This window comes from Protobothrops mucrosquamatus, unplaced genomic scaffold (assembly GCF_001527695.2).
Source record: "Protobothrops mucrosquamatus isolate PMUCROS unplaced genomic scaffold, P.Mucros_1.0 scaffold_135, whole genome shotgun sequence".
Lineage (NCBI taxonomy): Eukaryota > Metazoa > Chordata > Lepidosauria > Squamata > Viperidae > Protobothrops > Protobothrops mucrosquamatus.
In genome coordinates, this window is record NW_015386211.1 from 272,540 (window position 1) to 286,494 (window position 13,955).

At 36.5% G+C, this 13,955-nt stretch overlaps 1 protein-coding gene across 1 annotated transcript in view; it reads right to left on the bottom strand.

Moving 5' to 3' along the window:
• The window catches only part of RPS6KA2 (ribosomal protein S6 kinase A2), a 142,392-nt gene that overhangs the window by 781 nt on the left and 127,656 nt on the right, over positions 1-13,955 (bottom strand). The window contains exons 16-20 of the mRNA XM_015818361.1: positions 13,724-13,882; positions 12,936-13,097; positions 7,692-7,768; positions 6,661-6,778; positions 3,874-4,011 (exon numbers count right to left, since the gene is read on the bottom strand). Of these exons, the coding sequence (XP_015673847.1) occupies positions 3,874-4,011; positions 6,661-6,778; positions 7,692-7,768; positions 12,936-13,097; positions 13,724-13,882 (654 nt within the window). The remainder of the gene's footprint in view (positions 1-3,873; positions 4,012-6,660; positions 6,779-7,691; positions 7,769-12,935; positions 13,098-13,723; positions 13,883-13,955) is intronic.

Genomic DNA, 13,955 nt, shown 5'->3' on the forward strand with positions numbered 1-13,955 from the left:
AGGTTCAAAAAGATAAAGGTTTCCCTTGTCCAGTCATGTTCGACCCTAGGGACGGTGCTTATCTCCGTTTCATAGCTGAGGGAGCCAGTGTTGTCAGAAGAGGCTTACATGATCACGTGCCCAGCATGATTATACACCGAGACACATGGAATGCTGTTACCTTCCCACCGAAATGGTACCTATTTATCTACTTGCATTTTGCATGATTTCAAGCTGGTAGGAGCTGGGGCAGGATTGGGAGCTCACCCCGTCATGTTGTGCTTCTCTTCTCAAACTGCCAAACTTCCGATCGACGTGCCCAGCATCTTAACAGCTAGGCCACTGTACCCTCCTTCCTACCAGTTCATTATTCTTACTGACAAATAATTCATGACAGAGATCTGCAACTTTTTAGAATCTGAACATCACTGCATGATTACTGTGACTTGGTTCCTCCTCAAAAAATGATTTTTGAGGTCAGCAGATTGTGGGAGTTCACCTCAACTTTACACTAAGACCATCTTGACAGATATTGATTGGCACTTTCTCACAAGATTGCATGAATGTAGGTGACCTTGTAAGAATTAGGTTATTTTTTTTAAAAAAAAATAATTTTAAGATCTTTGAGGGAAGGAGAGAATTAAAAATTCTAGTCCACAATGAAATAATGTGGCTGGTTCTGATTGTATGTAAAATCAGGTTAATTATTTTAGCATCTTATGAGACCACCACCAAGTTTTCGATGTCTAAGAAGTGGCAGCATTTAGACATACCTTTACAAGATGAACATCTTGTCTGCTGAGTTGATTCTGGGAGAGATACTCCCTGTTTACTATCCATGGATGCCTTAAAACTTGGGCTGCTGTTAAGCGCTGATGGGGATCTACATGAAGCATTTTTGATACAATATCCTGCAAAAAATGATATAGAGAAGATTACATTAATGTTATTTTACTAAGAATAATAACCACTCTGGATAATTAGGATTATGATTTCTGGTATAGAAGAATGGAAAATGGCTTAAGAAGTCAGCCTATAACAATTAGTCTACATCCTTTCAAGGTAATGAAATTCTTCTGATGTTGGGAAGAAAGAGAGAAGCAAATGCTTCAGGACCTCAAGGACAAAATGTTCCTATCAGAATATTATATTAAAACTGTATTCATAAGAAAAGAAACCTTAATTCTGATTTCTTGGACAATGGAGCTAAAGAGTATTCATGGGGCTTGGGTTGCAATTATTGTTCTGACTTGGGTTTTGCCATGCCTACAAAAGAATTGTTTTAACCTCTCAATGTATTTTCAGCTACTTTAAAAATAAATAGGATATATTTATTAAGATGAGATAGGAAGCCAGTATGGTGTAGTGCTTAATGCACTAGGCTGGAAATTAAGAAATTATGAGTTCAATCCTGCCTTATGTATAAAGCAGCTGGGTGACTTTGGGCCAGTCACTCTCTCTTAGCACTAAGAAAGAGAGAATGACAAACCATGTCTGAAATTTTGTGGAGCTAATTGCAGTGAGTAGTACAGACAATCACCAGGAATCAACAAGGAAGGAAGGAAGGAAGGAAGGAAGGAAGGAAGGAAGGAAGGAAGGAAGGAAGGAAGGTTTGAAGAATTAAATTTATTTGTGATATGTATTGCATTTGTCCCTGCCCATCCATAACTCTAATTTGAATTGAAATATATATAAGTACAGTAGCCCTCATTTAGCTACTGCCTTGGACAGAGATTGTTTAAAGTTACAACAGTGATGAAAAAATAATTTTGTGACTTATGCCTGCATTTATGACCTGAATTTTTTCTGTCACGTTTTGGCCATTGCAGTTAGTATGCATTGTCCTGTGTTTGACCTGTCACCACCTCCTCACATACAGTGGAGATATTGCTCAAATAAGCTATAGTATCTCTTCCTAAGCTGCTTTTCTCCATGGTGCAATATGCCCCTTAAAAATGCTAACTACAAGTTAGGTAACAAGCTTAACTCTATGATCTTAATTGATTAGACTCCTCCAGCCCATTGGTGCTGCTGACTGACAGGGACAAGACCCTAATCAATTTCACAGTGAGGAATTTTTGTCATCAAAGCAGCTGCAGTAAAGAGTATGCTAGGAAAGCAGTTAACACTAGCTCATTGCTTTTGATGTGTATTCCCCATTGTTTGCCTGCTTATTCTCTTGTAATCCCTTTCTCTACAATGAATGTATTAATTCTCTTCTTGCTAATTATCCTAGCCCTGGGGTCAGCATTCCAAAGGGTGTGCGAATCGAGGAAAAAGGACTATAAGATTCGCCCTTTTACCCAGCTTCCTCATAAGTCAAATTCCAAAAATCTTCCCAACTGTTTGAGCTTACTCTGCTATTTGGAGTCATATCTTACTAATTTTGTAAAGAAAAAAAAAAAAAATTAAATTGTAAGGACAATTAAGGTCATATGATTTTTCACTTAGTGATCACTTCGCTTAATGACCAAGTTGCTGGTTCCAATTATGGTAATTAAATGAGGACTAAGTGTACTGCTAGTCATAATTTCTCTCTAAAAGTGTATTTTCAAATTACTTTAACACTAAGGATAAAGAGTCAGGAATTGTGTTAAAGTATTCACGATTGTGGTAACTGCTGGATCACTAACCAGAGGTGGCAATCCTATATTCATTAATGTGAGAACAAGTCTTATTGAATTCATTTAGAATTACTTTGAATGTACTATATAAGACTTGTAAATTTTGATGTATACAGTACATTTATTTGGAACATGCAAATTCAGAGAATTTGTGTCTAAATCTGCAATTATCAAATTCCTCAAATATCGAAAACATAGGATAATGAACTTCATGTAGATTCACAACAGCATCTGACCATTCATTGCTGAAAACAAACTGCTTGATAAATTAGACTTTGACATGATTCAGTGTTTACTTTTACCAAAGTGGAAGAAAAGAAAATAGATTGAACCAGATCATTATGCTTTTTTCTTTGTCTATACTAATTCTGAACTGCATTGAAGTTTAGAAACCTAGAAAGCTGTAAGATATTGAAATGAAGCTAAACATAGTCAAGTCATTCATTTGTCTGAAATGGAACAGGCTCTCCTGCTTAAGCGGGGCGGGGGGGGGGGGGGGGGGGGCTGGNAGGTTCAAAAAGATAAAGGTTTCCCTTGTCCAGTCATGTTCGACCCTAGGGACGGTGCTTATCTCCGTTTCATAGCTGAGGGAGCCAGTGTTGTCAGAAGAGGCTTACATGATCACGTGCCCAGCATGATTATACACCGAGACACATGGAATGCTGTTACCTTCCCACCGAAATGGTACCTATTTATCTACTTGCATTTGCATGATTTCAAACTGCCAGGCTGGCAGGAGCTGGGGCAGGATTGGGAGCTCACCCCGTCATGTTGTGCTTCTGTTCTCAAACTGCCAAACTTCCGATCGACATGCCCAGCATCTTAACAGCTAGGCCACTGTACCCTCCTTCCTACCAGTTCATTAATCTTACTGACAAATAATTCATGACAGAGATCTGCAACTTTTTAGAATCTGAACATCACTGCATGATTACTGTGACCTGGTTCCCCCTCAAAAATGATTTTTGAGGTCAGCAGATTGTGGGAGTTCACCTCAGCTTTACACTAAGACCCATCTTGACAGATATTATTGGCATTTTCTCACAAGATTGCATGAATATAGGACAGGTGACATTGTAAGAAGTAGGGTATTTTTTTAAAAAAAATTTTTTTGAGATCTTTGAGGGGAGGAGGGAATTAAAAATTCTAGTCCACAATGAAATAATGTGGCTGATTCTGATTGTATGTAAAATCAGGTTAATTATTTTAGCATCTTATGAGACTACCACCAAGTTTTCTATGTCTAAGAAGTGGCAGCATTTAGACATACCTTTACAAGATGAACATCTTGTCTGCTGAGTTGATTCTGGGAGAGATACTCCCTGTTTACTATCCATGGATGCCTTAAAACTTGGGCTGCTGTTAAGCGCTGATGAGGATCTACATGAAGCATTTTTGATACAATATCCTGCAAAAAAATGATATAGAGAAGATTACATTAATGTTATTTTACTAAGAATAATAACCACTCTGGATAATTAGGATTATGATTTCTGGTATAGAAGAATGGAAAATGGCTTAAGAAGTCAGCCTATAACAATTAGTCTACATCCTTTCAAGGTAATGAAATTCTTCTGATGTGGGGAGGAAAGAGAGAAGCAAACGCTTCAGGACCTCAAGGACAAAATGTTCCTATCAGAATATTATATTAAAACTGTATTCATAAGAAAAGAAACCTTAATTCTGATTTCTTGGACAATGGAGCTAAAGAGTATTCATGGGGCTTGGGTTGCAATTATTGTTCTGACTTGGGTTTTGCCATGCCTACAAAAGAATTGTTTTAACCTCTCAATGTATTTTCAGCTACTTTAATAATAAATAGGATATATTTATTAAGATGAGATAGGAAGCCAGTATGGTGTAGTGCTTAATGCACTAGGCTGGAAATTAAGAAATTATGAGTTCAATCCTGCCTTATGTATAAAGCAGCTGGGTGACTTTGGGCCAGTCACTCTCTCTTAGCACTAAGAAAGAGAGAATGACAAACCATGTCTGAAATTTTGTGGAGCTAATTGCAGTGAGTAGTACAGACAATCACCAGGAATCAACAAGGAAGGAAGGAAGGAAAGGAAGGAAGGTTTGAAGAATTAAATTTATTTGTGATATGTATCGCATTTGTCCCTGCCCATCCATAACTCTAATTTGAATTGAAATATATATAAGTACAGTAGCCCTCATTTAGCTACTGCCTTGGACAGAGATTGTTTAAAGTTACAACAGTGATGAAAAAATAATTTTGTGACTTACTGTATGCCTGCATTTATAACCTGATTTTTTTCTAACACGTTTTGGCCATTGCAGTTAGTTAGAATGTATTGTCCTGTGTTTGACCTGTCCCCACCTCTTCACATACAGTGGAGATATTGCTCAAATAAGCTATAGTATCTCTTCCTAAGCTGCTTTTCTCCATGGTGCAATATGCCCCTTAAAAATGCTAACTACAAGTTAGGTAACAAGCTTAACTCTATGATCTTAATTGATTAGACTCCTCCAGCCCATTGGTGCTGCTGACTGACAGAGACAAGACCCTAATCAATTTCACAGTGAAGAATTTTTGTCTTCAAAGCAGCTGCAGTAAAGAAAGCAGTTAACACTAGCGCATTGCTTCTGATGTGTATTCCCCATTGTTTGCCTGCTTATTCTCTTGTAATCCCTCTCTCTACAAGGAATGTATTAATTCTCTTCTTGCTAATTATCCTAGCCCTGGGGTCAGCATTCCAAAGGGTGTGCGAATTGAGGAAAAAGGACTATAAGATTCACTCTTTTACCCAGCTTCCTCATAAATCAAATTCCAGAAATCTTCCCAACTGTTTGAGCTTACTCTACTATTTGGAGTCATATCCTACTAATTTTGTAAAGCAAAAAAATAAAAATAAAATAAATAAAATTGTAAGGACAATTATGGTCATGTGATTTCTCACTTAGTGATCACTTCGCTTAATGACCAAGTTGCTGGTTCCAATTATGGTAATTAAATGAGGACTAAGTGTACTGCTAGTCATAATTTCTCTCTAAAAGTGTATTTTCAAATTACTTTAACACTAAGGATAAAGAGTCAGGAACTGTGTTAAAGTATTCACGATTGTGGTAACTGCTGGATCACTAACCAGAGGTGGCAATCCTATATTCATTAATGTGAGAACAAGCCTCATTGAATTCATTGAGAATTACTTTGGATGTACTATATAAGACTTGTAAATTTTGATGTATACAGTACATTTATTTGAAACATGCAAATTCATAGAATTTGTGCCAAAATCTGCAATTATCAAATTCCTCAAATATCAAAAACATAGGATAACGAACTTCATGTAGATTCACAACAGCATCTGACCATTCATTGCTGAAAACAAACTGCTTGATAAATTAGACTTTGACCTGATTCAGTGTTTACTTTTACCAAAGTGGAAGAAAAGAAAATAGATTGAACCAGATCATTCTGCTTTTTTCTTTGTCTATACTAATTCTGAACTGCATTGAAGTTTAGAAACCTAGAAAGCTGTAAGATACTGAAATGAAGCTAAACATAGTCAAGTCATTCATTTGTCTGGGATGGAACAGGTTCTCCTGCTTAAGCGCAGGGGGGGAGAGGGGCTGGACTAGAAGACCTCCAAGGTTCCTTCCAGCTCTATTCTATTATTTAGTTCTAATTTAAAGAAAACCTAAGCCACATATTGCTGCCCTGCTGTGATTGTTTCCAACCTATTGTAATAATGCTACAAAACATGGCATCTGTGCAATACATGACATCAAGCAGGCATTTTAGATATAATGCATATCAATATTGGGATTAATCTTTAATCATTTCAGTTAATTGCTCTACTTTTATGGATAATCAGAAAAATTGCAAATATGACAGTCCTTACTGAGGCATTCCCACTTACAAGATGTAATTTTGCATATTCATATAGTTGCCATTGGAGTTTTTAAGAAACTGCTGCATTTATTGTTCATTTTATATGCATTCATTTTAAATAAATGGAGGGTAATCATGAGCAACACAAGCAAAATAAATGGATAACAATCACAAGCAACGTATTATGAAGCATTATTTTACCTTTGCAGCATCAGATATGGAATCCCAGTTCCCTCCTGCTAGAGCATACTTTCCGCTGCCAATTCTAGCCAGAATTTCCTCTGGGGTATCATCTGGTCCATTTGCAAAAGGGGTGAATCTGTTAAGCAACAAATAATATGTGAAACAGATGTAGCAGCATGATCAAAGCATAATACTTCTGACTTGCATACAAAAAGCCTTCCTTAATGCTGTGCTCTTTATGTGTAGAGCCCCAATTCCTAATGCCTGGCTGAGGAATTCTGGGAATTGAAGTCCACAAGTCATAAAAGGGCCAAGTTTGAAGACCCCTGCTTTAAACAATTCTGGTCCAGGCATTTTTCTCCTCTTTTTCATTTCTAATCAGGTTTTTAAATCTTCCATACTACAGTATCACAAAAATAAGCATATTTTGTCTATAAGGTAAATCAGTCCTAGATTTTAGCTTCTTAAAAAACATTGTTATTTTTTATGATAAAAATATGTCTAAAAGCCAAAACGTGAAGTTCTAAAAAAAAACATGAGCAGAATTGGATTATATTCCTATAATATGACCTTTTTTTCTTTTGTGACACAAAGCAACACTTAAAGAGCATTATAAAACCTTCCATTATGAAAGGTTTTATAATACTAATATATCACAATTCGATGGTCATCAAACAAAGTGTACATTTTCTCTATAAAATCTACATATTTTGATAAACATATTTACTTTTTTTAATTTCAAAACACAGCCATTTCAAAATGGACATCAACTGGAATAAACAACTGCAAATAATATGCCTTAACTTGCCTGTAACAACCCTGACAATTTCAGTCATATGAATCTTTAGCACTCAGCTAAATAATTCAAGCGGTATTTACTAGGCATGCTGGCTGAGGAATTCAGGGAATTGAAGTCCACAAGTCATAAAAGGGCCAAGTTTGAAGACCCCTGGTCTAGATTGTGTTTCTGTCTTTATGTTGCTTTTGTTTTTCTTTACTGACCTCCAAGAACGACCAGGCTACAGATATTACAAACTGTTTGGACTTACCCTGCTAACATGGTATACAACAAAATCCCCAAACTCCAGATATCACAGGCTGCATCATAACCCTGCCGTTTCAGGACCTACAGAAAGGAAATGTAAGTATATTATATTTTACTGCTTTTGAGAGTTGCTGAAGACTTAATTGTTGCTTGCTTCACATTTAGGCATGTGTTCCCTCACGCCAATAAACCCTGGGTCCAATTCAAAGTTTTGGTTTTAAACTTTGAAGCTATTCCTGGCTTGGTTCTAGGGTGCTTTAGGGATCATCTCCTCCAAGTGGAATTTGCATAGTCCCTGTGAGAATGCAGAAGGAAGATCATCCCTACAAAAATTTGGGGGGGACATGGACTCAAAGGCACTCCTTCTCTAAAATGCTTAGGAGCAATTTGCCAATGGAGTTCACCTTGTATATTGACTATTAGCTTAATGCAAAGTGGCAAAACTGATTTGCTTCAGTGGAGATTTGGGACTTATACTAGGTAATTATGACTGACTGTGTCGGTGACTGTATTAACTGTAATGTTTTTATTCTCCCTTATGTTTTATGTCAAAAGCCAGAAGTCATCTGGAGCTAGGCAATGTAATCATGTAAGTAAGCAAACAAAAGGATCAAAGCATATTTCACTGATTGACTTTCACTCACTCAGTTTGTCCAGTATATATTTCATTAAAGTATTCTGCCATGCATTTGTTTGTGTGTGTATGTGTGTGTGTGTGTGTGTGTTTTAAACCTGAAACTGGGAAAAACACCTCCCATTTTTGTCTTTTACAACCTTCGTGTGGAAGAAGTACTATTACACTGAATACATTGTTATTTCTTAATTTAGGGTGTGTCTGGCAACTTCCCTGATAACTTTCTTATTTTAACCCAAATGGCAGGCTGCCTATCTTGCCATTTTATTCAGAGTAAATAACATAATGCAGAGTGCAAAAAGAAGAAATAGTAAAAGAAATTAAAGGTAAATTTAGTTTACACTGTATGTCTTTGTACCTTCCTAGTCTAATAAATCATTTGCGCCTTCGTTACATCTATCACCTTTTGATCTTTAAATATCTCATTTATCTCTTTTTGAGAATCTTATTATTGGAGATTTTCAAAAATAGACTGGGATGATATAAGGCTCCTGTCTTGAGCAGGGGGTTGAACTAGAAGACCTCTGACATTTCTTCCAGCCTTATAATTCTATCCAAGGACAACATTCACAATCTTCCCTTTCCTCTTGACCCATTCACTCTTCGTTCATATAATTATTCTGCAATTAGACCCTTGTTCTTTTTCTCTCTCTAATCAAACCAATTCAATAAACTTCTTTCATTTCTGTATTCCATATACATTTGTTTGGTGTTCATTTATTCCTGCCCCTATCACTTCTTCTTTTACTACAAATAGTTTTTTTTTAAATTAATCTATTCCTACAGTATCCAGTTTACTTTAATGTTTCTGACATACCAAAGTCTCACCTCTAAATAACCATAGGGTAAAAATGTTCTTATATACAGCCATTTTTGCTGCTTTTAACTTTATTCTCCAGACCACATACAACCAAGAGCTATCTACTAAATTTACATGTCTTAAAATTCCTCCATTAAAATCAAAATTCCTCCCTAAATCAAAAACTTGTTCAATATATTTTTTTTCCTTGCACTTACACATTTTTCAAAGATTATCTGAAGAAGAAAATTCAGGTCTGCACATTCCCTGCCTGGCATAAAACTGAACTGCACTTCTCAGATTTTGCTCAAAGTTACAACAGATCTTCTTTGGTACTTACAACCTGGTTCTGAAGTTCTTTTTTTTATATATAAAGATTTTATTGGTGTTTTTTTTTCATCAACATATGTTAATTTTTCCAATCAACAAGTTGTCTGGAGTTTGCTAAGCTAATACATGTTCAATTCCTAATCCTTCATTCTTTCCTCTAGCCAAGAATAAAATAGGTTCCAAATTTGATAGTAGTCTGTATCTTCTTTATCTTTCAACCTCATAGTTAATCTGTCCATCTCTGCACATTCCAATATTTTCCCGATTATTTCTTCTTCTGATGGCAGTCCTTCATTCTTCCAGTATTGCGCAAAAATTATTCCTGGTTCTGAAGTTCTGATTGCTTACAACCCCCCCGCCCCCCTTAGTCCCACAACTTTTAGTCTTTTGATCAGCAATCCATTTACACTTTTGGGAAATGCCACAGGTATGCAAAATCCCACATGCTACTCCTTAGAATTAGCATGTGGAATAGGAATACTCAATTATGTTTTATAAATGATTAAGACAATAACAAGATTTGGGCTTTTATGAAGATTGATACGAATTTTCCTATCTTAGTTTTAATCTAGTACCTTTCAGAGCTATCTAATGAGATTTTGTAAATAAAATATAGATTCATGAATGTGCCCCTGAAGAGAACAAATGATTTTCACCCAGACCTCAGTAACAAATGGAGCAAATAAAAGCTATTATGTGATTAAATTTACCTACTGACAATGATCAGAGCTTATGAAATATGAAGCTATTTTTTTTACCTGCCAAAATGCTTCCACTAGATGGCAGGTCAGTTCTTCTCTAGATATCTTTAACCATTCATAATGTTCTGCGCTATCATTACCACTAAATATATAACTGATTTATCTACCATTCAATATAATTAAGGGTTCAAAACTAAAAATTGTTATGGAAACAAGCATGAAACTGCTTTTTAAATAACTTGTACAATTGAGAAAGTATTTAATATGGCAGTAACAGATGTTGAATTTTGGACTGAAAAAAATTGGAGATTAAGCGAAATAGCATTAACAGCAAATGAGGTTCCTGCAAAGTTTATGTTTTCAAAGGAAAGAGAAAGGAAGCAGTTTGCCTTAAAACTGCCTTCTCCCCTGAAATTTCATTCAGTTGGTTTATCTATGAACATTTATACTGGATTATGAAGATATGTTTACTAGGTGCCCCAGGGCTCTGTTCTGGGCCCAGTGCTCTTCAACATCTTCATCAACGATCTGGACGAGGGGATAGATGGGGAAATCATCAATTTTTTCAGATGACACCAAGCTGGCAGGAATGGCCAACACTCCAGAAGACAGGCTTAGGATACAGGAGGATCTGGACAGACTTAAACACTGGGCGCTATCTAACAAAATGAAATTCAATGGTGAAAAAAGTAAGGTTCTACATTTAGGCAAGAAAAACCAAATGTACAGGTATAGTATAGGGGGTACCTTGCTTAGTAGTAGTAACTGTGAGAGGGATCTCGGAGTCCTAGTGGACAATCATTTAAATATGAGCCAGCAGTGTGCTGCAGCTGCCAAAAAAGCCAACACAGTGCTGGGCTGCATTAACAGAGGGATAGAATCAAGATCATGTGAAGTATTAATACTACTTTACAATGCCTTAGTAAGGCCACACTTGGAATACTGCATCCAATTTTGGTCACCACGATGTAAAAAAGATGCCGAGACTCTAGAAAGAGTACAGAGAAGAGCAACAAAGATGATTAGGGGACTGGAGGCCAAAGCATATAAGGAAAGGCTGCTGGAATTGGGTATGTCTAGTTTAACGAAGAGAAGGACGAGGGGGGACATGATAGCAGAGTTCCAATATCTCAGGGGCTGCCACAAAGAAGAGGGAGTCAAGCTATTTTCCAAGGCGCCTGAAGGCAGGACAAGAAGCAACGGGTGGAAACTAATCAAGGAGAGAAGCAACCTAGAACTAAGGAGAAACTTCCTGACAGTTAGAACAATTAACCAGTGGAACAACCTGCCTCCAGAAGTGGTGAATGCTCCAACACTGGAAGTTTTTAAGAAGAGACTGGACAGCCATTTGTTTGAAATGGTATAGGGTTTCTTGCCTGAGCAGGGGGTTGGACTAGATGACCTCCAAGGTCCCTTCCAACTTCATTATTATTATTACTATTATTACTATTATTACTATTACTATTACTATTACTATTATTATTATTATTATTATTATTATTACTTAGCAATTATTCCAAGTTACAGTGGACCTTCTTTGGTACTTATGACCTGGTTCTGAAGTTCTGATGTCTGATACCTCCCCCCTCCCCCAATCACATAACTGCACACTGCTTTGCAATTATCCGTTTGCTGCATCCTGCAATCACATAACCACGTTTTGTGAGTTTTGCTGAAAACCAGCGGTTACTTCTGTTTTTCAGCAAAACCAGCCCACAGCAAACCATTCGTTCTTTTAGCGACTGCTGCAAAAAAGTTTGTAAAATCAGATCAGTCACATGAATGACCCGATTTACAATTGGTATGACTTATGACCAAGGTGGGCAGGTTCTATTAAAGTCATAACTTGAGGACTATCTATATCATATATCAGTCCCATGACACTGAATATATATATATATCTCCAGATGTCATCCTCTAATTCAAAAATAAAACCATAAAGATACCATAGCCATAAAGAATGGTATGAACTGTTAACACCAAATTCCAGAAATAGGTCCATTTGGGACTAGCAAAGAAATGATCACCTCTAGGTGAAAATAGTCCACTTGGAATATTAATGTCTTCAGCATTCTAAATACATTCTGAAGACAGTCAGAAAAAGACCAATAATAAATATGTAATTCAAGAACATCTGGAGCTACTCTGCTGGTTCCCCTTCAACAACATTCTGAAAATGAAAAGGTTATATGCAAATATGGTTCTGAAAAGTAATCTGAGCTTTGGTACAGTAATTTGCATGAGGGTGATCTCCAATTCTTTAATAAGAAATTGCTGTTTCTGTCCTCAATTACTCTTTTGAAACTATGATAGAATGAACGAGACTGAATTGAACATATGAGGGATTAAAATGATGGATTCCCCCTTTGTGTTTTTAGTGTTGTTTTTTCTTTGTAGGCATTACAGCATTTTCCAATGAACAATGTGATAAAATAAAATCTCCTTCAAGTTGAGCTTGACTCCTTGCAATTTCCTGGACCTGTCCATGAAGTTATTTTGCCACAGTATAGAAGTGTTTGCTATTGTCTTATTCTGAGTTTTTCTCAATTTTCCAATTCAGACTTCATATTTCCTGGTGGCTTCCCATCAAAATGCTAGCCAAACCTTAACCCACTTACCTTCTGAGCTCAGAAAAAATGGTCAGGTGCTGTGCCACCTGTCTCCAAATCTAACGCTCTTGAAATCACTCTCCAGAAAGTGATTGTATAAATATCAAAGGCAACTCCTGGATATTGCCCATAATGGAAATAGTGACCATCATGTGGACTTTTTAAATTTCCATACCTCAGGTGCTACAAAATTGGCTGTGTAACATGGTGTCATTAGTAAACCATTCTCAGCTCTCAGTTGTTTGGCAAATCCAAAATCACACATTCTGATCGACTCTGGGTTCCCTGATTCGTCCATGTACAAAATATTACTAGGCTTCAGATCTCGATGTACAACCTGAAAATAAAGTTGAAACACTGTGTGTTATCTAAACCCAAATTGCTGTAATAGTAAATGATTTGTCCCCAGCTGCAATTCTTTGAAAATTATTAGTTAATTCTAGAAGTGTCTTCTGGACATTTAGTTCCATGCTTTGATAAATATTGACATTACCACATAGAAACAGAGAAGAGGATACATTTTAATAACAAACCAGAGGAACTTAATTAATTTTATATTTATCTCTATCTTTCTGAGATATTAATCGTTTCCAGTAAATTACATGCGGCAAATCTGATTGGGAGCAGTTGATAATTGAGAAGCTGTAATTTGCCAGTAATTTGGCTCATTTCTGCAACTAGAAAGGTAATAACAATTAAATCTTCTATTTGAAGGATGTGCTGCAGGCATTTGATCTTTATTATAAGAGATCATACTTCTGTTCTATGCCATTCTATTCTATCTTGCAGTCTTCCATTTTTCACTATGAATGAATATAAATGAATCACACGCCACGTTCATTTTCATTGTGGATTTTGTCTCTGTGAGGGAGATGATATATACCTTCCACGAGTCAATATTTTAATGACATGAAGTAATATTTTTAGAAAGTTGATTGGATACGGAAGAACTGGTATACTCACACCCTGGGAATGCAGATAGTCCACAGTTTTGCTAATGGTACAGAGAACGGCACTAGTCTCTCGTTCTGAGAAGCATTTCTGTCGAAGGATTCGATCTAAGAGTTCTCCTCCTCGCATCAGCTCCATTACAAGGTATACAAATTTTCCATCATCATAGACCTGTACATGCATGCAGAAAAGTCATCAAGTACTTGCTCCGTAAACCTTAAATGCACTAAAACCTCATACAGGT